At 54.2% G+C, this 25,964-nt stretch overlaps 1 protein-coding gene across 5 annotated transcripts in view; it reads right to left on the bottom strand.

The window, feature by feature from the left end:
• Window positions 1-15,806: 15,806 nt before the first annotated feature.
• RECK (reversion inducing cysteine rich protein with kazal motifs) overlaps window positions 15,807-25,964 on the bottom strand; it is a 30,254-nt gene continuing 20,096 nt past the window's right edge. For 2 of the 5 annotated variants that reach the window (XM_068167729.1, XM_068167731.1), the window contains 7 exons: window positions 24,743-24,865; window positions 24,123-24,294; window positions 21,501-21,693; window positions 20,911-21,121; window positions 19,973-20,046; window positions 18,693-18,848; window positions 15,807-17,011 (listed from right to left, as the gene is read on the bottom strand). In XM_068167729.1, the coding sequence (XP_068023830.1) occupies window positions 16,796-17,011; window positions 18,693-18,848; window positions 19,973-20,046; window positions 20,911-21,121; window positions 21,501-21,693; window positions 24,123-24,294; window positions 24,743-24,865 (1,145 nt within the window). In that variant the 3' untranslated portion in view covers window positions 15,807-16,795. Of the gene's footprint in view, window positions 17,012-18,500; window positions 18,617-18,692; window positions 18,849-19,898; window positions 20,047-20,910; window positions 21,122-21,500; window positions 21,694-24,122; window positions 24,295-24,742; window positions 24,866-25,964 lie in introns of those variants that run through there. The other 3 variants (XR_010991017.1, XR_010991018.1, XM_068167730.1) reach the window with 3 other exon arrangements.

Raw genomic sequence — 25,964 nt, 5'->3', positions numbered from 1 at the left:
TAAACCCGAAACCCTAAACCTAAACGCTAACCCTAACCCTTAACCCTAACCAAACCCTAACCCTAACGCCCTAGCCCTAACCCTAACCACTAAACCCTAACCCTAAACCTAACACTAACCCCAACCCAAACCCCAACCCTAAACCCCTAACCCTAACCCCTAACCCTAACCCCTAACCCCAACCCCTAACGCCCTAACCCTAACCCCCTAACCCTAACCCTTAACCCTAACCCAAACCTTAACCTAACCCTAACCCTACCGAAACACTAACCCTAACGCAAACCCTAACCCTGTCCGCAAACCCTACCCCTAACACTAACCCTAACCCCTAACCCTAATCCTACACCCTAACCCTAAAACCAAACCCTAACCCTAACCCTAACCCCCTAACCCTAACCCCCTAACCCTGACCCTAACCGTAAATCCTAACCCTAAGCCCCCTAACCCTAAACCTAACCCTAACCCAACCATAACCCTAACCCTAACGCTAACCATAACACCAGCCCTAATCCCTAATGGCCCAAACCCTAACCCTAACCCCCTAACCCTAAACCTAACCTTAATCCCTAACCCTAACCCAATCCCTAACTCACCCTAACCCTAACCCTAATCATAACCCTAACCCTACACCTACCCTAACCCTAACCCTAACCCAAACCCTAACCCTGTCCGCAAACCCTACCCCTAACACTAACCCTAACCCCTAACCCTACACACTAACCCTAAAACCAAACCCTAACCCTAACCCTAAACCTAACCCTTACCCCTAACCCTAACCTAAACCTAACCCTAAACGCTAACCGAAACCCTAACCCCTAGCCCTAACCCCTAGCCCTAACTCTAACCTAACCCTAAGCCTAACCCTAACCCCTAACCATATCCCTAACCCTAACCACCACTAACCCTAACCCCTAACCCCTAACCCTAACCCCTAACCCCCCAAACCCTAATCCTAAACCCGAACAATAACTCTAACCCTAACACCCTAAAACTAACCCCATAACCCAAACCCTAACCCAAACCCCCTAACCCTAACCCCCTAACCCTAACCCCCTAACCCTGACCCTAACCGTAAATCCTAACCCTAACCCCCCTAACCCTAAACCTAACCCTAACCCAACCATAACCCTAACCCTAACGCTAACCATAACACTAGCCCTAATCCCTAATGGCCCTAACCCTAACCCTAACCCCCTAACCCTAAACCTAACATTAATCCCTAACCCTAACCCAATCCCTAACTCACCCTAACCCTAACCCTAACCCTAATCATAACCCTAACCCTAAACCTACCCTAACCCTAACCCTAATCCTAACCCTAACGCTAACCCTAACCCCCTAACCCTAACCCCCAACCCTGACCCTAACCCTAAACTAACCCGAACCCTAACCTAACCCTAACCCTAACCATAAATCCTAACCCTAACCCCCATAACCCTAAACCTAACCCTAACCCAACCATAACCCTAACTCTAAACCTAACCCTAAACATAACACTAACCCTAATCCTGAATGGCCCTAACCCTAACCCCCTGACCCTAAACCTAACCTTAATCCCTAACCCTAACCCTAACCCCTAGACCTAACCCTAACTCTAACCCACTCTAACCCCAACCCTAACCCTAAACCCTAAACCTAACCCTAACCCTAAACCCTAACCCTAACCCTGACCCTATACCCTAACCCAAACCCTAACCCAAACCCTAACAGTAACCCTCACCCTAATCCCTAACCTTAACCCTAACCCTAACTCTAACCCTACCCCTAAACCCTAACCCTAAAACCTAACCCACCCTAACCCTAACACTGACCCAAACTTAAACCCTAACCCAAACCCTAACCATACCCCTAACCCGAACCCTAACCCTCACCCAACCCTAACCCTAACCCCTAACCCTAAACCCTAACCTCTAACCCTATCCCCAACCCTGCCCCTAACCCCTAACCCTAACCCCCAACCCTAACCCTAACCCGTAACCATAACCCTAACACCAACCCTAACCCTAAACCCTAACCCCTAACGCTATCCCTAACACTTAATCCTAACCCTAACCCTTAACGCTAACCCCTAACACCTAACCCCAAGCCTAACCCTAAACCCTACCTGTAACACTAACCCAACCCTAACCCTAACACTAACCCTACCCCTATCCATTACCCCTAACCATAACCCTAACCCTAATCCTAACCCAACCCTTACCCTAACCCCTAACTCTAACCCCTAACCCTAAACCCCCGAACCCTAACCCTAAACCTAACGCTAACCCAACCCTAACCCTAATCCTAACCCCCTAACCCTAACCCTAACCCCCCGAACCCTAACCCTAAACCTAACCCTAACCCAACCCAAACCCTAACGCTAACCCTAACCCTAACCCCCTAACCCCCTAACCCTAACCCCCTAACCCTAAACCTAACCCTAAGCCCTGACCCTAACCGATCCCTAAACCTAACCCTAACCCCTAAAGCCTAACCGAACCCTAACCCTAACGCCCCAACCCTAACCCATACCCCAACCCTAACCCTAACTCTAACCCTAACCCCTAACCCTAACTCCTAACCACTAACCCTAACCCCGAACCTTAACCCTTAACCCTAACCCCTAATCTTCAATCCCTAACCCCAACCCTAACCCTGACCCTAACCCTAACCCTAAATGCTAACCCTAAATCCTAACCCTAACCCTAACCAACCTAACCCTAACCCCCTAACCCTAACCCCCTAACCCCCTAACCCTAACCCTAACCAACCCTAACCGCTAACCCCTAAACCTTAACCCCTAACCCCAACCCTAACCCCTAACCCTAACTCCTAACCCCTAACCCTAACCCTTAACCCTAACCCCAACCCCCTAACCCTAACCCTAAACTCTAAACCCTAACCCTAAACCTACCCAACCCTAAACCCTAACCCCTAACCCTAACCCCTAACCCCCCTAACCCTAACCCCCTAACCATAACACCCTAACCCCACCCCGTAACTCCCTAACCCTAACCCCTTACCCTAAACCCGAAACCCTAAACCTAAACGCTAACCCTAACCCTTAACCCTAACCAAACCCTAACCCTAACGCCCTAGCCCTAACCCTAACCACTAAACCCTAACCCTAAACCTAACACTAACCCCAACCCAAACCCCAACCCTAAACCCCTAACCCTAACCCCTAACCCTAACCCCTAACCCCAACCCCTAACGCCCTAACCCTAACCCCCTAACCCTAACCCTTAACCCTAACCCAAACCTTAACCTAACCCTAACCCTACCGAAACACTAACCCTAACGCAAACCCTAACCCTGTCCGCAAACCCTACCCCTAACACTAACCCTAACCCCTAACCCTAATCCTACACCCTAACCCTAAAACCAAACCCTAACCCTAACCCTAACCCCCTAACCCTAACCCCCTAACCCTGACCCTAACCGTAAATCCTAACCCTAAGCCCCCTAACCCTAAACCTAACCCTAACCCAACCATAACCCTAACCCTAACGCTAACCATAACACCAGCCCTAATCCCTAATGGCCCAAACCCTAACCCTAACCCCCTAACCCTAAACCTAACCTTAATCCCTAACCCTAACCCAATCCCTAACTCACCCTAACCCTAACCCTAATCATAACCCTAACCCTACACCTACCCTAACCCTAACCCTAACCCAAACCCTAACCCTGTCCGCAAACCCTACCCCTAACACTAACCCTAACCCCTAACCCTACACACTAACCCTAAAACCAAACCCTAACCCTAACCCTAAACCTAACCCTTACCCCTAACCCTAACCTAAACCTAACCCTAAACGCTAACCGAAACCCTAACCCCTAGCCCTAACCCCTAGCCCTAACTCTAACCTAACCCTAAGCCTAACCCTAACCCCTAACCATATCCCTAACCCTAACCACCACTAACCCTAACCCCTAACCCCTAACCCTAACCCCTAACCCCCCAAACCCTAATCCTAAACCCGAACAATAACTCTAACCCTAACACCCTAAAACTAACCCCATAACCCAAACCCTAACCCAAACCCCCTAACCCTAACCCCCTAACCCTAACCCCCTAACCCTGACCCTAACCGTAAATCCTAACCCTAACCCCCCTAACCCTAAACCTAACCCTAACCCAACCATAACCCTAACCCTAACGCTAACCATAACACTAGCCCTAATCCCTAATGGCCCTAACCCTAACCCTAACCCCCTAACCCTAAACCTAACATTAATCCCTAACCCTAACCCAATCCCTAACTCACCCTAACCCTAACCCTAACCCTAATCATAACCCTAACCCTAAACCTACCCTAACCCTAACCCTAATCCTAACCCTAACGCTAACCCTAACCCCCTAACCCTAACCCCCAACCCTGACCCTAACCCTAAACTAACCCGAACCCTAACCTAACCCTAACCCTAACCATAAATCCTAACCCTAACCCCCATAACCCTAAACCTAACCCTAACCCAACCATAACCCTAACTCTAAACCTAACCCTAAACATAACACTAACCCTAATCCTGAATGGCCCTAACCCTAACCCCCTGACCCTAAACCTAACCTTAATCCCTAACCCTAACCCTAACCCCTAGACCTAACCCTAACTCTAACCCACTCTAACCCCAACCCTAACCCTAAACCCTAAACCTAACCCTAACCCTAAACCCTAACCCTAACCCTGACCCTATACCCTAACCCAAACCCTAACCCAAACCCTAACAGTAACCCTCACCCTAATCCCTAACCTTAACCCTAACCCTAACTCTAACCCTACCCCTAAACCCTAACCCTAAAACCTAACCCACCCTAACCCTAACACTGACCCAAACTTAAACCCTAACCCAAACCCTAACCATACCCCTAACCCGAACCCTAACCCTCACCCAACCCTAACCCTAACCCCTAACCCTAAACCCTAACCTCTAACCCTATCCCCAACCCTGCCCCTAACCCCTAACCCTAACCCCCAACCCTAACCCTAACCCGTAACCATAACCCTAACACCAACCCTAACCCTAAACCCTAACCCCTAACGCTATCCCTAACACTTAATCCTAACCCTAACCCTTAACGCTAACCCCTAACACCTAACCCCAAGCCTAACCCTAAACCCTACCTGTAACACTAACCCAACCCTAACCCTAACACTAACCCTACCCCTATCCATTACCCCTAACCATAACCCTAACCCTAATCCTAACCCAACCCTTACCCTAACCCCTAACTCTAACCCCTAACCCTAAACCCCCGAACCCTAACCCTAAACCTAACGCTAACCCAACCCTAACCCTAATCCTAACCCCCTAACCCTAACCCTAACCCCCCGAACCCTAACCCTAAACCTAACCCTAACCCAACCCAAACCCTAACGCTAACCCTAACCCTAACCCCCTAACCCCCTAACCCTAACCCCCTAACCCTAAACCTAACCCTAAGCCCTGACCCTAACCGATCCCTAAACCTAACCCTAACCCCTAAAGCCTAACCGAACCCTAACCCTAACGCCCCAACCCTAACCCATACCCCAACCCTAACCCTAACTCTAACCCTAACCCCTAACCCCTGACGCTAACCCCTAATCCTACCCATAACCCTAACCCTAACCACCCTAACCCTTACCCTAACCCCATAACCCTAACCCCTTCACCCTAACCCTAACCCCCTAACCCTAACCCCCTAACCCTAACGCTAACCCACTAACCCTAACCCTAAGCCACTAACCCTAACCCTAACCCCCTAACCCTAACCGTAACCCCAACCCCAACCCTAACCCCTAACCCTAACCCTAATCCCCTAACCCTCTAACCCTAAACCTAACCCCTAACCCTAACCCACTAACCTTAACCCACTAACCCTAACCCTAACCCACTAACCCTAACCCCCTAACCCTAACCCCTAACACTAACCGTTACCCTAACCCCAACCTTAACCCAAACCCTAACCTTAACTCCTATCCCCTAACCCTAACCCCTAAACCCTAACCCTAACGCCAACCCTAACCCCTAACCCCCAACCCCTAACGCCAACCCTAACCCCTAACCCCCAACCCCTAACGCCAACCCTAACCCTAACCACCCTAACCCTAGACCTAACCCTAACCACCCTAACCCCCTAACCCTACCCCTGACCCTAACCCCAACCCTTAACCCTAAGCCTAACCCTAAACCCTAACGCTAAACCCTAACGCTAAACCTAAACCCTACCCTAACCCTAACCCCTAACCCTAATCCCTAACCCTAATCCTAACCCTAAACCCTAACCCCTAACCCCCCCAACCCTAACCCTACCCCTCTAACCCTAACCCCCAAGCCTAACCCCCCAACCCTAACCCCCTAACCCTAACCCCTAACACTAACCCTAAACCCTTACTCTAAACCCCAACCCTAAACCCTAACCCTAAACCCTAACGCTAAACCCTAACCCTAAACCTAACCCTAACCCCCTAGCCCTAACCTAAACCCCTAAACCCTAACCCTAGCTGACCCTAACCCTAACCCTAATCCAAACCCCCTAACCCTAACCCCAACCCCACCCCTACCCCTAACCCTTACCCCTAACTCTAACCCTAACCCCTAACCCTAACCCCTAAACCCTAACCATAACCCTAACCCCCTAACCCTAACACCCAAACCCCAACCCCAACCCCAACCCTAACCACCCTAACCATAACCCCTTAACCCTAACCCCTTAACCCTAATCCCCTAACCCCCTAACCCAAACACTAACCCACTAACCCTAACCCACTAACCCTAACCCTAACCCACCAACCCTAACCCTGACCCCCTAACCATAACCCCAACCCCAACCCTAACCGTAACCCTAACCCCAACCCTAACCCCTAACCCTAACGCGAACCCTAACCGCTAACCCTCAACCCCTAACCCCAACCCTAGCCCTAACGCCAACCCTAAACCCTAACCACCCTAACCCTAACCCCCTAACCCCAACCCCCCCAACCATAACCCGACCCCTACCCCTACACCTACCCCTACCCCTAACCATAACCCTACCCCTGACCCTAACCCTAACCCCAACCATTAACTCTAACCCTAAACCCTAACCCCAACCCCAAAACCCAACCCTAACCCTAACCCTAAACCCAAACCCTAAACCCTAACCCCAAAACCCAACCCTAACCCTAACCTAACCCCCTAACCCTAACCCAACCCTAAACCTAACCCCCTAACCCTTACCCTACACCCTCACCCTAACCCTAAACCCTAACCTAACCCTAACCCCCTAACCCTAACCCCCACCCAAACCCTAATCCCCTAACCCTAAACCCTAACCCCTAACCCTAACCCCCACCCAAACCCTAACCCCCTAACCCTAACCCTAACCCCAACCCCCCCCAACCCTAACCCTAACCTAACCCTAAACCTAACCGTAACCCTAACCCCAACCCTAACCCTAAACCCTAACCCCGATCCTAACCCTGACCCTGACCCTAAAACCTAACCCTAACCCTAACCATCCTAACCCTAAACCCCTAACCCTAACCCCCTAACCCTGCCCAACCCTAACCGCTAACCCCTAATCCTTAACCCCTAACCCAACCCTAACCCTAACTCCTAACCCCTAACCCAAACCCCCTAACCCTAACCTCTAAACCCTAACCCTACCCAACCCTAACCCCTAACCCCCCTAACCCTAACCCCAACCCCCTAACCCTAACCCCCTAACCCCCTAACCCCTTACCCTAAACCCTAACCCTTAACCCTAACTAAACCCTAACCCCCTAGCCCTAACCCCTAAACCCTAACCCTAAACCTAACACTAACCCCAACCCAAACCCCAACCCTAACCCCCTAACCCTAACCCCTAACCCCAACCCCTAACCCCCTAACCCTAACCCTTAACCCTAACCTTAACCTAACCCTAACCCTACCATAACCCTAACCCAAACCCTAACCCCTAACCCAAACCCTAACCCTTACCCTAACCCAAACCCAAACCCTAACCCTGTCTGCAAACCCTACCCCTAAACCCTAACCCTACCCCTAACCCCCTGCCTAAACCCCCTGACCGCCACACTATCATTAACCCAGACCCCAAACTTAATCACCGATTCGCCCCTTTACCCAATTCGCCCCTTTCCCTCATCTCCCCCTGAATAATCTCTCCTCACTACCTCCATACTCAAAAGTGCTATTACTGGGTATGTATAAAGCTTTAGCTAGGAACCCTGTCATTCTCTTCCCTTACCTGCAAAGGCTTCTAGCATGTAAAAACAAATTGCAAATAGAACAACACACAGTTTGAAAACATGATATGTCCATCCCTTAAGCAGGAGACCTTCCTTCATTTGTTTTCAGAAGGCTGTCACTACATCCTTGCCCTGGTTATGTTTCTTAGTTTATTAGTACTACAAACCATAATTCCATCCTACACCAAACCACAATGAATTGCAACAAGGACTAATGCTACAGATTCCATGACTGGCCACACTCCCTTTGACAACTTTCGCTTCGTCCGTCTCTGGTCACGCTCCTTGTGAAGACGTGGAACCGCAGATCGGGACTCCCGATCGCTTCGTAGGTATTTTCTACATCTCTGTCGTGCCCGCTCTCACCCACACACTCAAACATCAACAGGGTGTCAAACATAGGAGGAACCTCCCCTGCCTCCACACAAGCCATCCTACAATTCATTATGTCCCTAAGGGACACAGAGTTCAGCAGCAGCACAGTTTCTGAGTTTACAGAGTTCAGCGGCAGCACAGTTTGTTACTTTACAGAGTTCAGCGGCAGCACAGTTAGTGAGTTTACAGAGTTCAGCGGTAGCACAGTTTGTGAGTTTACAGAGTTCAGCGGCAGCACAGTTTGTGAGTTTACAGAGTTCAGCGGCAGCACAGTTTGTTAGTTTACAGAGTTCAGCGGCAGCACAGTTTGATAGTTTACAGCCGAGCAGAACCGAGCCCAGCCGAGCCGAGGAGCCGAGACGCCGAGCCCAGCTGCCGAGCCGAGCCGCCGAGCCGAGGAGAGGAGCCGAGCCAAAGAACCGAACCCGGCCCAGCCGAGCCGAGGAGCCGAGCCGAAGAGCCGGGCCGCGGAGCAGCCGAGCCGCCGAGCCCAGCTGCCGAGCCGAGGAGCCGAGCCTCCGAGGAGCAGAGCCGAGGAGCCCAGCCGAGCCCAGCCGAAGAGCCGAGCAGAGCCGAGCCGAGCCGCAGAGCCGAGGAGCCGAGCCGCGCCCGGCCCAGCCGAGCCCGGCCGAGGAGCCGAGCCGCCGAGCCCAGTCAAGGAGCCGAGCCGAGGAGCCAAGCCGCGCCCGGCCCAGCCGAGCCGAGGAGCCGAGCCAAGGAGCCCAGCCGAGGAGCCCAGCCGAGGAGCCCAGCCGCCGAGCCCAGCTGCCGAGCCCAGCTGCCGAGCCGAGCCGCCCAGCTGAGTCGCCGAGCCCAGCCGAGCAGCCCAGCCGAGGAGCCCAGCCGAGGAGCCGAGCCAAGGAGCCAGGGAGCCGAGCAGCCAGGGAGCCGAGCAGCCGAGCCGAGGAGCCGAGCAGCCGAGCCGAGGAGCCCAGCCCAGCCCAGCCGAGGAGCCGAGACACCGAGCCCAGCCGCCGAGCCGAGCCGCTGAGCCCAGCCGAGCAGCCGAGCCGAGCAGCCGAGGAGCCAAGCCGCCGAGCCGAGGAGCCGAGCCGAGCCTCTTTTCAGACAAATTAATACTCTTAGGGATTTTAATCCCCTCTGTAATGGATTGGGGCAGACCCCCTCCCCACCACGTGCAGAAATAACGACTCAAACAGACGGATTGCAAAAGTGATGGAAAGTTTAAATAGAACAGTGAGTGCGTGCAGAGAACTAGAAATACAGTGACAAGAGAGAGAACCCAAAACAGACCCAGAGAAATCCCATCCCTACCTGAGGGTGCACCCAAAACCCCCAGGGCTCCTCCTTCCCCCCACACACTGCTAGGCTAGTCTCAGCTGGCCAGATCTGAGACTGCCCCTCCCGCCGTGGCCTTGGGCCTAACCAGGCCCATGGCCGGGAGATCTCTACCCCAGTTACCGGGTGGCGAGGAGGAAGGAAAGAGGAAGTGCCAGACCCCGCCATGAAACTTATAGTGGTGCAAGGGATCATGGTAGGAAATAACCTAATCTCCTGTGTCCACCCACTGGGCTGGACTTCTGGACACAGGAAACACCCCTGTAGCAGAGGGCACCCAGCCCAAACTACAACAGGAGCCACCCCTTATTTCATACCATAATCCCTGCACCCAAACACATCATCAAATCAGAAAACTGATGACATGTCCAGCAAAGTCCGTGTCTTCATCTGGGCGTCCACTCAAACAGTCTCTCAGTCAGGCTCTAGTGTCTGTCCATTCCAGTTCTTCTTCCTTCATCCAATGGAACCTCCCGGCGATGCAGAGCTCATTCTCCTGCGGTGCAAGTCCTCCATGGATTCGTTGGGCATCCTGGTCACCTGGAAAAGCCTCACGACTTCTCAGCCAAGCCTTTATTTTTCACCTATATTCACTCGGCAGCATATTCTCCACCCCTGGGGCAGGCCAGTCGAAAACATCCAACCCAGAACTGCCTTTTTCAATCCATCCAGGGTGCCGCAACCAACCGCTTCCAACTGCGGTCCAGAACCACACGGATGCATGTCTGAGGTACTCCGCCCCCCCACTAGGCATACCCGTACCAAGGCAAGACAGCATCCGGCTGCACACCCCCCCCTGCCAGAAAGGGAGGGGCTGCACCACAGCTCACTGAGAAGAAGGGAGGTGGAGCCAGGTGCTCGGCGCCATTTTCGGAACTCGTCCGAAAAAGTCGGGGAGGAGACTAGGGCCGGCCCCGCCGCAGCCCGAGCGCACAGCAGGGCTCCGCCCACCTCTACTGCCACAGCACAGAATCAAAATCACCTCCACCCCTCGGACACTCAAACGGCTACTCCAGCGAAAGCCATACACGCGTTCTCAGAGCCCTTGAAAACGGCTTTCCAGCTGGAGTCCCCATCGGCCCCCCAGGGCTTCGGGAGCTGGCTCGCCCGCTCGCAGCGGTTGGCTCTATCCCCGCAGTGAGAACAGACCTGACTCTGATCTGCTCGCCGCTGCCCCTCCCCCACTTCGCTCCCTGCCGCAGAGGAGGGGCAGGTTCCGCGTTCTCAAGCGGTACCCCCATGCCGATGGTCGAGAACCACCCCTGCCTGAAATAGCAGGAGAGGGTCTGCGCCACCGGCAGCGTACCAGTTATCCCCCCACAATCCACAAGAACTCACACGATCACCCCTGCAACATCACTTGAGCCCCCAACTGCCAAACCCAAACCGACGCCCAGAACTAAATTTAAGCTCTCCATCCTTTGCAACCGATCTGCAGAGTGGGCACAGCAGCCAGCCCCACGTTGGGCACCAAAATGTAATGGGTTGGGGCAGACCCCCTCCCCACCACGCGCAGAAATAACGACTCAGACGGATTGCAAAAGTGATGGAAAGTTTAAATAGAACAGTGAGTGCGTGCAGAGAACTAGAAATACAGTGACAAGAGAGAGAACCCAAAACAGACCCAGAGAAATCCCATCCCTACCTGAGGGTGCACCCAAAACCCCCAGGGCTCCTCCTTCCCCCCACACACTGCTAGGCTAGTCTCAGCTGGCCAGATCTGAGACTGCCCCTCCCGCCGTGGCCTTGGGCCTAACCAGGCCCATGGCCGGGAGATCTCTACCCCAGTTACCGGGTGGCGAGGAGGAAGGAAAGAGGAAGTGCCAGACCCCGCCGTGAAACTTATAGTGGTGCAAGGGATCATGGTAGGAAATAACCTAATCTCCTGTGTCCTCCCACTGGGCTGGACTTCTGGACACAGGAAACACCCCTGTAGCAGAGGGCACCCAGCCCAAACTACGACACCCTCCAAGAACATGCAAGCATTTCAAACAAGCTGATACAGAAGAACCCCAGAGAGCAGCAGAGCCTGGCACTTACCTGGAAGGGAGCCCAAAGAAACCAGGAAAAATCTGAGCAGAGCCGGGGACCACCATGGTGAGCTGAGCCCCACCGAGCAAGGTCTGAAGTAGCCCAGCCTGACAGAGCCACCATCCTTTTAGGCAAAGGAAATTCTCTCGCTTTGCAGACTGGTCCTAGGCATACAATTACTGGCCACACACCCATTTACAATTTTCATGTGTCTCTGGCCATGCTGTCACAGAGACATGGAACCACAGATCGTGACTCCAACTCAGTAGATTTTTCTCCACATCTCCATTGTGCCCACATTCAACATTGCATTCCAGGTCACCATTTCAACATCTCACCTCTTCATTTCAGAGAGCCCCACACCATTTCATTACAGGTCACCATTTCAAATTCCCTCCAAAATGTCACCTCTGCTCTTGCTTACCTCAGGGTTTTCTCTGTTTGCATTTTCTTCCCCACAGATCCTCTCAGTCTCTTAGCCCAAATGTCACTTCTCTGCCCCCGAGTCTGTTCTCCTGCAAAGCTTCGTTCTGCCTGAAGGAGCAAACAGCAGAAGCACACTCATGGAGTGTTGAGCTACAGAGGGAAGTACCTCAGGTTTTAACGAAAAAGAAATTGTCCCCGAGTTGATTCCCCTCCCCTCAGCCGGTCTCACCCTGCGCCCTCACGAACTTGCCCAAGCCCCTGCACTGCCTGCCCTGCCCTCCGGCATCCGCAGCTCTGCCCCAGGAGCAGATCCTAGCAGACCCCAAACACAGCGCAGCTGCAGGCTGCGGCACAGCCCTACCCTGCCCCGGCCGCACGGCCCTGCCCTGCCCCGCCCCGGGCCGCACGGCTCGGCCCTGCCCCGCCCCGGGCCGCACGGCCCGGCCCTGCCCCGCCCCGGGCCGCACGGCTCGGCTCTGCCCTGCCCCGGGCCGTGCCGGCCGCTTCCTGTTCCCGCCCCGGCAGCTCCTGAGGCGCGCGCTGCATGCCAGCCCCTCTGGCGGGAAGGGCGCACAGGTGAGGCCAGGACCCTCCGGCCGCTCACAGTCCCCACAGCCAGGTGCCTCCCCTTGCCTCAGGCGGCGGCCGCGCAGGAACAGCGCGCGCTGGTGCCTGTGGTGCAGGCAGGGCGGGAAAGCCGCCGCGCGGGAACCCTCAGGGCGCTCACAGCCCCCAACACCCCACAGCCCCCCCCCCCCCCCCGCCGCGGCGCCTTCTGTGGCGCTCACAGACACAGTCCCCTCCGCCCGGCCACCCTTAATGTCCTTTTATTAAAACCAATACAAACACGTGTATGTTCCGGGCTGGAGATGACAGCACCTCAGACACTGCCTACACAAACTCCTCCCTTCAGCTGCTCCAGCTCTGCCCCAGCCCCGTTCCCTCTCACGCACCTCAGCGCTGCCTTCAGGGCTCCACCACCCCCCGCACTGCCCCAGCGCTGCCCCTGCGCTTCGGGAGCCATCCTCGCACCCAGCCCGTCTAGTGGCGCCTCGGGTCAGCCTTCCCCGCAGAGCCGGAACTCCCCCAGCCCCTGGAATGCCCTCCGGGACGCCCTGGGGGCAGCCCGGGGCGGAGAGGAGCGGCGCACGCCGCCCCCCTCAGGCGCTGACAGACTGCTCCGCGCGCAGCGCTGGGGCCCACAGCCCCCCCTGGTGTTCATTGCACTAAGGACATCTGCATCTGACGGGTGGTTGAAGCTGCATGGAGAGTGCCTCAGGTATTCATACAGAAATAAATCCCTCTAAGCTCCCTCAGGTCTTCCCGGGCCAGCCCTCCCTGTCCCCTCACGCACCTGGGCTCCTGTCCCTCGCGGAACCGCCAAAGCCTCTCTGAGGCACCTGCCAGGTCTCCATCCGCCAGAGCGCTGCCACAGCTGCCCTCCGAGAGCGACTCCCGAAGGCCGCCAAGGTCAGCGGCGCCTCTGGCCGGGGCCGGTCCCGCCCGGGCCGGGCGCCTCAGGCCGCTCGACTTCTCGCGCTGAACCCCTGGGAGGAGCCCGGCGCGCGTGCCGGCCCCGCGAGGCACGGCGGTGAGGCAGCCCCGCCCAGACCCCGCCCCAGGCCCCGCCCCGCGCCTCAGGGCGCTCAGTCTCCTCCGCCGGCGCTGGCGTGCCCCTCAGAGAGCCTTCGGGCACCCCTGTTGCTCCCTCTATGAAATGTATCTACATCTGTAGTGTTCTGAGCGGCCCAGGAGAGACCTCACAGTTAAATTATAAAGTGCCTCTCAGCCGCCCCAGGCCCCCCTGCTCGAGCTCTCCCTGCTCGCTCTCGCCCCTGGCCCTTTCATGTTCCCTTACAGTCCTAAGCCTAGCAACTTCCTCGTTCAGTTCGGCCACTAGGGTAAGTGGATAGTCGATCTGCTCGCACCTAGTGCAGAGTTTGTCCCCACTGCCCTCCGTTTCAGGTGCCAGGCTCCTGCACACCTGCCTGCTGCAGTTCCACCTCAGTCTGGGTCGACACAGACCTTTGGGAAACAGCTCAGCGGCGAGTGACGGCCACCCCTGTCCCTGGCTGCGTGACCTACCTGGGGAGCAATTCAGGAACGAGCTCACGAGACTCAGCCCCTCCCTCCCTCCCTCCGGTGCAAGCCCCGCCCCCGCTGCAGCAGTCTGCGCCCACGCCGCGCTGGCCTCTCCGGAGAGGAAAGCTGGCTCGGGGCAGGGGACACGTGCCGCTCCGCAGGGTGTGCTGCAGCACAGGCCTGAGCAGGTGAGGTTCTCACTGCTGTTTAGCAGCCCCAACAGAGAGGATGCTGAGAAGGTTCCCCTGAGTTCAAACCAAGCTGCAGTCCCCGTGGCCACATCGGGGCCTTGCTGGCTTTGCTGTGTGCTTGGTTCCACCTGGCCTGCCCAGCAATGCCTCCAGGACTGGCTGCTGTGTACCGAACGACCTCTAAATCGCATCAATTGCTCCTCTTCACCCCCTCTGCAAAGCCTCCTTTCCCAGAGGGGAGCCCAGAGCCCAATGCCTGCATTTAAATACTGGTTTCTCCATACCCACCCTGCAGACCTTTCTTTATTTAGAATAAACCTTTACTTAGAATAAACCAGACCAGGTTGGAAGAGACCTTCAAGATCATCACATCCAACCCATCAACCAATCCAACCCATCTAAATAATTAACCCATGGCACCAAGCACCCTATCAAGTCTCCTCCTGAACACCTCCAATGATGGTGACTCCACCACCTCCCCAGGCAGCCCATTCCAATGGGCAATCACTCTCTCTGTGTAGAACTTCTTCCTAACATCCAACCTAAACCTCCCCTGGCACAGCCTGAGACTGTGTCCTCTTGTTCTGGTACTGGCTGCCTGGGAGAAGAGACCATCATCCACCTGTCCACAACCTCCCTTCAGGGAGTTGTAGAGAGTGATAAGGTCTCCCCTGAGCCGCCTCTTCTCCAGGCTAAGCAACCCCAGCTCCCTCAGTCTCTCCTCATAGGGCTTGTGTTCCAAAGCCCTCACCAACTTTGTTGCCCTTCTCTGGACTCATTCCAGCAAGTCAACCTCCTTCCTAAACTGAGGGGCCCAGAACTGGACACAGGACTCGAGGTGCGGCCTAACCAGACTGGGACAGCTTCTTGGTGGTTCATTGAAAAAGATCTTCATGGGTGTTAGAAAACCATCAGTGCCCACAGCAGGTGTGGCTTTAAGCTCTTGAGTGACTTTTACACTGTGGCAGAAACACACTCTTAAAGCAGGTACAGCTCACTTCAGCAGGCAGTGGAGGATCCACACTGGAGAGATCCTGGCTAATGATTGGTGGGGGAGAGGTAAGAAGAAAAAGAAATTCAGCCACCTGAATGACAGAAACACAAATATGAATTTAACAGCAGTGAGCTCTTAGTGCTGATGTGAGAGGGGAAGGCAAATGTTTGCTGCTGCAGAGCTTCACAAAACTGCAGGGACACAAGACAGTGTTGTAGTAAAATAGAAAGCTTTAATACTTAGCTTGAGCAGGGCACAGTGGCTACATAGATGCCACCACAAGAGCAGCCTCGGGATGGTTTCAGTGCTTTCTCTCAATTTTCAGCGTTTTGGCAACAATCACTTGGGTGTGTTGCAACCACTAGCTGTGGTAATACTGACAGGAAATACTTCATGGTGGCTAGGGCCAGGTGCATAAAATACAACAGGTAATACAACTGACTGTCTGTAGACACAGGTAAGCTACAAACCTCCTTAGGCAAGAGGGAAAGACCACAACACTTCCATGGCACTTAAAGAGAGGTGCTGAGATTCTTCATGGCTCTGCAGCCCGGGAGCTGCTGCTCTGCACAAAGCTCTCCCCAGAACACATTTCCCTCCCCCACGAGTCAGGAAGAGCTTGATTGTCGTCTCAGCAGCACTGGGCCTCGTCGCCTGAAGCTCCTCACTGCTCCAGCCTGAAGGTGGCTGCTGGAAGAGGCCCAGGGCTGCTTAGTTTCCTTCACAATAAACCAGGGAAGGGTATTTACAGGAGAATAAACTTCCATTTTTGGTAATTACGGTACTTAAGTAGCAGCAATTAGTTTCTTCCAAAGACGATGGTTAAAGTAGATGCCCTGAAGGCTTTTTGTTGTCACTGCTGAGCAGCTGGAGGCTACGAAATGCACTTTCTTCAGTGAACTCCAAACACTTCGGTTCATTGCTGGAAAAAGGCAACTCTCCAAGATCCCTTCTCCCAGAAATCACAAATTCATCGAGTCACAACCTGCCAGAGCATTTGCCCCTTTCCAGGATCAATGGGAGTGGATCTGGATTGTGCTGAAACAGGACTGAATGCCCAGGAATGGACACAGAACAACCCCTGCCTGTTGTTCCAAACACTTTTAGCTCTTCACCCATTTTTGTACAAGGTTTGGTTCCTGGTTCAGTTTCCTTCACAAGGTAAAGCACTGTGGCACTGCTGCACCTTCCCTAAGCAGCTACATGGAATGCCTTAAAGCTGAGGAGGTGAAGAAAAGGCTGATGAGCAGGGAGTGCAGCGCAGGCCCCGGGTGAGCAGCAGGAGAGGAGATGGTGAGGGAGACCTGGACCTGGGAGGTGATGAGGGCTGAGAGTGGCACATGGGAGGCCAGCGTTGGGCTGTCCGAGTTGATCAGCGACTGGATCTTCTCTGCCTCCTTATTGCAGGCTTCAATCTGGGAAGGGAAAATGCCACACTGCTGCTCTTGCCAGCTGCTGGCCCAGTGCAGAGTGGTGCTAGGCAGCAAGAGGCAGGAGAGCAAACCCGAGTGGTTCCCAGCAGCAGGTCAGGCTTTGAGTGTGACAGGGAGCGGTCCCTAGAAATTACACCAGAGCACTACCCACAGCTCCTGCTGTTGTGCAAGCCCTGGGGAGCAGCAAAGAAGAGGGGAGGGAGCTGCCTGCTGGCTGTCTTGGGTGATGTGGTTTGAGTGTTGGGGACAAAAAGCTCACAGGGAATTGGAACTAAAACCAAGGACTTCATACTGAGTGACCAAGACACTGCCAGCAGTCTGCAACTGCAGAAGTGAGGAGTTAACTGCTCTGGGGCAAGCTCATCCCTTTTGTGGGGAAGGAAAGAAGAGATTCCAATCATAGAATCATGGAAGGGACCCCCAGAGGCCACCCAGCCCAACCCCCTGCACCCAGCAGGGACATCCTCCTCTAGAGCAGGTTGCTCACAGCCTTCTCCAGCCTCCCCTTGAAAATCTCCAGGGATTGGGGGCGGGACTCAACCCCCTCCCTGGGCAACCTGCTGCAGGGTTCCAGCAGCCTCCTGGTGCAGAACTTGTTCCTCACATCCAATCACTGCAGGCCTTTGGGAGCAGTCCCTCTGCAGCCTTCTTGTAGCCCCTTCAGGTACTGGGAGGCTGCTCTGAGGTCTGCCCAGAGCCACCCCCTCTCCAGGGTGAACACCCCCAGCCCCTTCCCCATAGCAGAGGTTCTCCAGCCCCCTCATCCTCTTTGTGGCCTCCTATGGCCCCTCTCCATCAGCTCCATCTCCTCCCTGTGCTGAGGGCCCCACAGCTGGACACAGCCCTGCAGGTGAGGTCTCACCAGAGCAGAGCAGAGGGGCAGGATCCCCTCTAACCAGCTCTGGCAATGCTGCTTTGGATACAGCCCAGGCTGCCCTTGGCCTTCTGTGCTGCGAGCTCATACTGCCTGCTCCTGTCCAACCCCTGCTAGCACAAGGGCAATCACAAATTTCTGTTAGAAAATCCATTTTTGCACCTTCTGTTGCAGGCCAGGAATCAATTTAGCACAAAGTCTCTTCAAAGGCTTTGGAAGCCACCTCTGGTGAAGTTTTAACTTGACAAGCATAACCTTGGAGGCCCAAGGCTCTGCATTGGCCCCACAAGACTCCCGGGAACAGCTCTGAAATGGGAAGGAGTTAGGGCTCTGCTGGGGAGAGGCTGTCATGAGGACAACCACGGAGGAACAGGCTCAGCAGCAGAAAGGCAAAAGGAAGCAACAGCCTCAGGACAGTACCAGAGCTGTGCACAGCCACAGCCTTGCTTCTGCTCCAGGCTGCTCCTGAGGAACCGCTGCCAGAACTCTGAGCTGAGCCTGCTGGGATACCTGCAGCGTCTCACTGTCACCCTGGGACATATTTACTAGCATGAAGCACCTGCTAGAAAGCAGTCTGGGCAGCTTACTGCAGTATTAGTTCCTGTTCAGGTCCTAATCAGGGGTCTCCCAACACTTTTTCCCATGAGGTGGGAAGCAATGGCAAAGCCAGGATGGTCTCAGAGCAGCATGGAGAGAGGCCCTTTGGTCTGAGCCTGCACAGGAAAAGGCACTCTTAGAACTGCTGCATAAGGACAGCGAGGTGCAGTCATGAAATGAGGTGTAGCCTACCTGCAGAGGTTTGGGGTTCTGGTCCATGGGGATGATGAGGATCACAAGCTCAGACTCTATGCTCAGGTACCCAAACACATCACACTGTGGCACCGAGACGTGCAGGCGGATCTTCTCCAGGATGTCCAGCACTGTGATGGGCTTCTTGTTTGTGACCTGGGAGAGAGCAAAGACCTGTGGGGGTGGGGTGGTGGTGGTCTGCAAAATCACACTCCTCCTCTTCAGTTTTAATCACCTGGATGTCATGCCAGAAATTTTGTTTCAGCCATTGAACTACTGAGTTCTGATCTGTAGTGCAAAGCCGGATGGTTCCAAACCATCATCCTGTGGCTGCAGCAAAACCCTAAACCCAACCCCCCAAAAACGTTAAAGGGAAAGGGAAAAAAAAATCTTGTGAACTGAAGCATGGGGCTGCCAGGTGCTGCTCCCCAGCTCATGGAGCGTGTGCATCATGCACCTCAAAGCCACCCAAGTGGTTCTCAATGACAGCAGCTCCTGCTCCTATGCTGAGGGACACCATAGCTGCCCCTCCTCTGCCACCACTGAGCCTCTGCCAAGCCCCATAGGCACACAGAGCTGTGGCTCTGTGAAGGCAGCTCAGTGCCTGTGCAGCTAGCTGGACACAGGTGACAATTTCCAGATCACTACATAACTGCCAGGTCAAAGCTCTGCTGCCTCCTGCAGTCCTCTCCGCTCTGCTGTCTGTAGCTGACAAGCAGAGGTTTGGTTGTAGATGCTCAGGCCGTGTGCAAAATGCCACACCATGAAGGCTTTTCACCTCCCCTCCAGGGCACTTCTGCCTGTGCTGGACAGTGATGAAACCAACACAGGTATTTCCCTTCTGGCCAGTCTGTGCTGTCCTGGTTTGTAGCTTTAGCTCCAAGAAATCCACCCCTATCCTACTGCAGCTTTGTGCCTTTTAAGGCCACCGGTGCAGGCCCTTAACAAATGGAAATCTGGGGGATCCAAGTGGCCTCCATCAGTCAGTTGGTGCCACACAGAGCCTGTGCTGTAAGTTCTCTGAGGGATTTCCTTGTCATGGCCCCAGGAAAAGGTGTTCCTTTCTGATGTGTTCTGTCTTGCTTTGCATTGTCACTCAGTGCCTACACCTGGGATTGAGAAATAAAGGGAAGGAAAACCAGGATAAAGAAAGACCCAAGTCCCACCCTACCTACTGAGCAATGGTTTGGTTTATAATGTGTTAACCTTGCAGGAGAGAGCCCACAGCAGCTGAACTCTTCCACGTGCCACTTGCCATCAGGCAAGGCAGAGCTCTTTACCCTGGCAAAGGTGTCCAGCTTCTCTTTGTCATACAGGATCCGCAGCATCCCGGCACACAGCGGGCAGCAGGCTCCTGGGGAGTGAAAAGCATCTCAGAAACAGAAGGTAAGCAGAGGCTAAAAGCTGAACACGAACCGAGAATGAACACAGAAAAGCTGCCCTTCGTGTTTGCTGGCAGGACTGCAACACGTCCACCATGGCTTAACACTGAAAGCTATTAAAATGCCAAAGCCACCGCCTTCAACCTACCCATGAAGCAGAAAACCTCTCTTTCTGTTCAATACCAGAGCTTTCCCCCTTTTGTCCAGCACCTGTGGTCGGTTATAGGCTCAGAAAGAAAGAACAACAGAAGCACAGCTGGGAACAGCACAGCTGCAGACCTGGTCCTGCTTTCCTCCTCTCTCACAGCACTGGAAATACACAGCACAGAAGAGCAGAGGGTGGAAGGGACCTCTGCAGACCATCCAGTTGAGCTGGTGGCTGGGCTGGATGACCTCAGAGGGCTTTTCCAGCCCAAGCAATTCCCTGATTCTGTGAGCTGTGCTGACACATATGATCAATTACTCATCTGGTTCCCAGTGACGCTCTGCCCTAGAACCAGTCCTGTGGGGACAGCTGGAAGCTTCTACAGACTGCAGGAGCAGGCCTAGCTCCTGAAGCCAAGGCCTTTCCACTTTGGAATTACTCAGAGGAGTCCTGAAACTGGCTCACCCTGGCCCTAAGTAAAGCTCTCCACTCCACCTTTTCTCTTGGCTGTCTCACAAATGTTATGGGCTGTAAGAGAGGAAAGCAGAAGTCCCTGGGGGGGTGGGACTAGGCTGGATGACCTTTTGAGGTCCCTTCCAGCCCCCAGTGTTCTGTGATTCTGTGCAATACACGTAGCCATGGCCTGGAGAAGCTCTGCCACAGGCAGGGCCCCTGCCCTGTGCTCACATACCTGGAGCAATGACTGGTTTGCAGCCAGCAGCAGCCAGCTGGGGGCATCTGACAAAGGCACACTCTGTGTGGAAGCCAAAGTCAGAGAGGATGCCCACGGCCTGGCACTGCCCAGGGTAGTCCACAGCCACGCGGTCAGCATAGGCAGCGCAGACACTGCTGTAGGTCTCTCCGTTGTGCCCGCACACAGGCTCCACCGACCTGCAGAATGGCTGCAAAACAGAGGCCTTCCAGAGATCAGTCAATGGCTGCAGCACAGAAACCTTCCAGAGCTCAGCCTGACCAGGAGCCTCAGCTGTGTGTCCAGGAGGAAAGCCAGAGGCAAGAGCAGTGCACTGCTCATGCTGTCAGACACTCCACAACCTGAGAGACGTGCAGGGAGATGTGCCCTGGGACAGCAACTTGTGACCCACTTGTGCAGCCCAGAAACAGCTGATGCAGCTCTGACTGAACTGGAAGAGTGCTTATAGACTAACTCAAAGGATCTTTTCAGAGGAGTGCTGTCTATGACATTTTGCAAGCTAGAGAGCCCAGAACACTGCAAAGCTGCCCAGCAGAGAACAAGGAAGGTTTGCTGGAACCACTTCCTACCTGGCATGGTCCTCGGTAGGCTAAAGTCTTCCCTTTTTGGTAGAGAGTGCAGAGGTTGGGGTGCTCCACGTTGTCTGTGTCACAGGCAGGCTCCCGTGTCTGCTCACAGCTCAGCTGCCTGGGCACACACTCGTGCTGGCTACACTCAAACTTCCCAAAGCTGGTCAAGCAGACTTGCTTCTTTGGTATGCACCTGCACAAACCAACCATAACTCTGCATCAGGCCACAGGAGTTTTGTCCTTCAGTCTCAAAGGGATCAGGACAAACATTTTCAGTGAAATCCTCTGCAGGGCTGTAGAGCCAATCAGGGCTCAGCAGAGCTGCAGGAGGTGCAAATATTCCAAACAGCTCATCCCAAGCCCCATCACAGCCCTGGAACCCACAGCCCACACCACACTCAGCCAATGGACACGAGTACAGCTGCAGCTTTTTCTGACCTGCCAAGATTCATTCTGCAAGTGCCCACTGGAGGCAAACTGGAGGAAGCACAAAACCAGGAAACTGCAAGGGAACAAAGTGGTACTGCAGAGGTCTGGGCTCACCCTCCTGGCGAAGGCAGTGGGCCCAGATGTGTGAGATGAGGTGGTTCCAGTTGTAAACATCTGCCTGAGTTCAGCACATTGTGTCACACTCAGCCCCAGAGAGGGGCTGCAGATAAGTTCAAGTCCCTGGCATTAACACAGCTTCCTTTTCATGGTAGAGTCCTTCTGTACTATGGAAGACTCATGAATTCTGGGATCTATCCACCTCACAGGCAGGATCTCGGCTCTGGAGCAGGCTCTGTTTCAGAGACACATTGCAGGGAGCAGGTGAAGGTTACCCTATGTGATCAGCCTGGCCCTGAACCATGTGCTGTGTGCAGTCCTTCCCTGCAAGCAAGGTCCCAAGCACCTTGGCTGCTCTGCAGAATCTCTCTGTACTTTCCAGATTACAAATGGAGAAGGTAAAAAGTGTCTCTCACCCTGCAGCATTGAAGGGACAATTTTCAATGCCATATGCAGTGTCTGCTCTGCAGTTTGCTGCACAAAGGCACTTACAGTGCAGGCAAAGGGGAAGGTAAAATTGCCATGATCAGCTCTACTGAAAGCATCAGACAGCTCCTGAGGGCAGCTTTCCTTCAGAGCAGGCAGAAGCACGGGTTCAGAGAAGGCTGCAGTGCTGGAGACAGAGAGGCCAGCCACAGACCTGGATCTCTGTAGGACAGCTCAGTTCCTGCTCTCCTGCCACTGGTACCTGCAGAGCTGTGCTGGAACAGCTCTGGCTGCACAGTTTGCTTTTTCTGACACTGAAACCCACAAGGGTCGACCAGAAGAGCATTTGCCTCAACACTGACACCAGAACCTGGGACAGTGAAGGACCCTAAAACTTAGGCCAACATTTTGCTAACACCTTGTTGCAGCAGCCTGCCTGGCTGATGAGTTCCTGCTGAAGGCCCTGAGCCTGCACCGTGGAATGTAGTCTCCATGGGCATGCAGGTGCAGGCCCCAAGGGAGGCGAGGTACCTGGGACTGACAGCATCCAGCTGCTCCCGCTGCCTGCTGAGTCACAAAGATTGATGTGGCCACTGTCTGTGTGCATCCTGCTGGAGAGAAACCTGCAGCTGCTGTCCAGCAAGGACTGGTGTTCCAGGCTGATGGGGAAACTGTGAACTTTAGGTGACCTTTGCTCATTATGATGTTCTAATACGAAAACGCCTCCCGAGCGAGAGCTACCCGCCCCCAGGGCAGCCCACATGTGGGACACTCGTCCCTGGGCATGTATGGAAGCCTCCTTGTGAGGGGCAGGGAGAGGGGGAGCCTGGCCATGGGCAGCTGTGTGATTGAGCAGAAAAGAGGCCTCTTGGCAAGGGAACTTTGAAAGCTTTCCCCACCAGGATCATGAGGGTCAGAAAGACCAGCAAGACTGGGCCTGGGCCCAGGGAGATGTCTTTGGACCCTGGCACTAAGTGGCAGCTGCCAGTCTCTTTTTCTCTCTTTACCTTTCTCCTTTCTCTCCTCACCCTTCCCTGTCTATTGCACACTGTTCTAGAGGCAGACACTGAAGTTTCACTGCTGACTGAAGCAATACCCCGGCATGGTGGCTCGAGTGTTTGGCACTGCGAGATCACAGCAATAGAATCGTCAGGAGTCCCCTGAACGGGCACTGACAAAACCCCAGAGATTCTTCCAGGCATTTTCACAAGAACCTGATCTGATCACAAGAGAGGGATCAGTGCTTGGCCTGCTCTGCAGACAAGCAGCATAGATCATTGACTCCAGAAGCAAGACTGATTCCACCGCTTGAATTCAGGTGCAGGGATTTTTCAGCTACTAGCAGCAGATGTGACCCCACGTAGCCAAATGACACTTGTGCCCATATCAGCAAAATTCGGGGCTCTCTCTGACTGCTAAAGCTGACATCTGCATGGTGAATTGGGATGACCTAGCACCACAGACCTGGGCTCAAGAGCTGGCAGTTCCTGGAATGCATTACCAACCATGAGAGACAAGAAGCTGCTGCCAGCAGCAACTCTTGCCAGGGCACCCCAGAAGCAGAAGGCCACCCCAGCACAGAACACGTTCCCAGAACAGGTAACCCTGATCCCCAGGCAAAGGGTGCCAAGGTTTTCATGCTGCTCTCACCTCTGGTTTTTGCTGCAGGGGCTGGGGTTGCAGGGATCCTTGGAAATACAGGACCCAAACTCGAACTGGCTGTCCTGCAGACCCACGCAGCGAGCGATGCAGGCACTGGGGTAGGTGCGGCCGTTCCGACCACACACTGGCACAAACTGCTCCACACAGTTGCAGGGCAGACCTGGGGAGGCAACAGCCAGAGAGGGAACTGTAAGCAACCTCCTCGGGTGGCAGCACACACACAGAGGCACTAAGACAGCCTTGCCTCCCAGCAAGGGCAGGGATGTGCCTTGTCTTCAGACGCTGCCACAGTTCAGCAATGCTGAAGCAGATCTGCACTCCTGAGTAATGAGAAGGGAAGTTTCTGTCCTCCTCCTTTGCTGATTCTCCTCAGCTTCCCCCATGTTTTTCCCCAGACTGCTTAACTCTTGCCCCAGTGGCCCTATCCTGTCTTTACCTCCTTTTACCTATTGCCTGAACAGTTATTTTTCAGTACTGCTTGTTTTTTCCCTTTCGAAGGGATGTGTCTGCTCTGAGGGGCAAGCTGGGCATGAGAAGCAGTTAGAGGCACATCCCAGGGACTCTGCCCCAGGAGCAGGGGGGTTCAGGCTGCAGAGCTGGGCAGCTACCTGTGAACTTGCGGCGGTCGTCGTCAGAGCTGTGCTCCGTCAGGCACTGGCGAGAGGAGCAGAGCAGCTCTCCGGCCAGGCAGGAGCAGACGTTGCAGTCTATGGTGAAGGAGCTGCCATGGCCTGGGGACGGAAGCAGATGCAGGCAGTTAGTGCACATCTGCCAGAGGGACACAGCCAGGAGTATGACACAGATAGGACACTGCTCCTGGGAATCCTCTGGCTCAGCTTTGTTTGCCCCCTGCAAGTTCTGTCTGTTCATAGAGCTCAAGTTTTGAGCAGGAAAAGTCTCTTCCCCTGTGTTTTGATGAATTAAACAAGGAAGCAAACTCTTTACCTTTTCAAAGCCTCTCTAAGTTGTATTTTCTTTCCTTTTTGTTTCCTTCTTTTTTTTCCCCCCAGAACAACTTAAAGCAGCAAAAAGAAAAGCACTCAGAACACAGAAGAAGTGGGAGGTAAATTCTGTCCAGCAAGCTCCACGTTGTTATAGAGGTAAAGCTTCTGAAAGATGCTTTCTTCTCCCAGAGTAACCTTCCACAGCACTGCCTAGTTGGCATCCACAGCCTCACACTGAATGCAGAACTCCTGCAGGGCTCAGAGGACTCTGCAGGGCCTGAAGAGGATCAGTTTGGATTGCTGCCTCCTGCCTCCTCTCAGAACCTTCTCCCCCTTCAACTCCCCGAGCTTGCACCAGCAAGTTATTCTATCAGAAAGGGAGATACCTATTATCATAGAATCATAGAGAGGTTTGGGCTGTAAAGGACATGCACTCAGCAGGGACATCCTCCCCTAGAGCAGGTTGCTCACAGCCTTCTCCAACCTCCCCTTGAAGATCTCCAGGGATGGGGCCTCAAACCCCTCCGTAGGCAACCTGCTGCAGTGTTCCAGCAGCCTCCTGGTGCAGAACTTGTTCCTCACATCCAATCTCAATCTGCTCTGCTCTCATTTCCAACCTCTGCCCCTGGGCCTGTTGCTGCAGGCTTTTGGGAGCAGTCCCTCTGCAGCCTGCTTGTAGGCCCTTCAGGTACTGGGGGGCTGCTATTAGTCTCCCTAATGGTGAAGCAAGCCAGTGACCCTTTGGTTGAAGAAAGGTGCCCTAATAACACATCTCATGCAGGACTTCCATGGACTGAGGCAGACAGAACTCAGGATTTAAACAATGGAGCCCTCAGGCAGGAGTAAGAATTACACAAGGGCTATGCTCAGGGATGCAAACACTGAC

Source organism: Melanerpes formicivorus, unplaced genomic scaffold, assembly GCF_026170545.1.
Source record: "Melanerpes formicivorus ecotype bairdi unplaced genomic scaffold, bMelFor1.0.p_v2 SCAF_122, whole genome shotgun sequence".
In the NCBI taxonomy this organism is placed as follows: domain Eukaryota; kingdom Metazoa; phylum Chordata; class Aves; order Piciformes; family Picidae; genus Melanerpes; species Melanerpes formicivorus.
The sequence above is the reverse complement of the archived record's forward strand: the minus strand, read 5'-3'. Positions and strand labels throughout refer to the sequence as shown.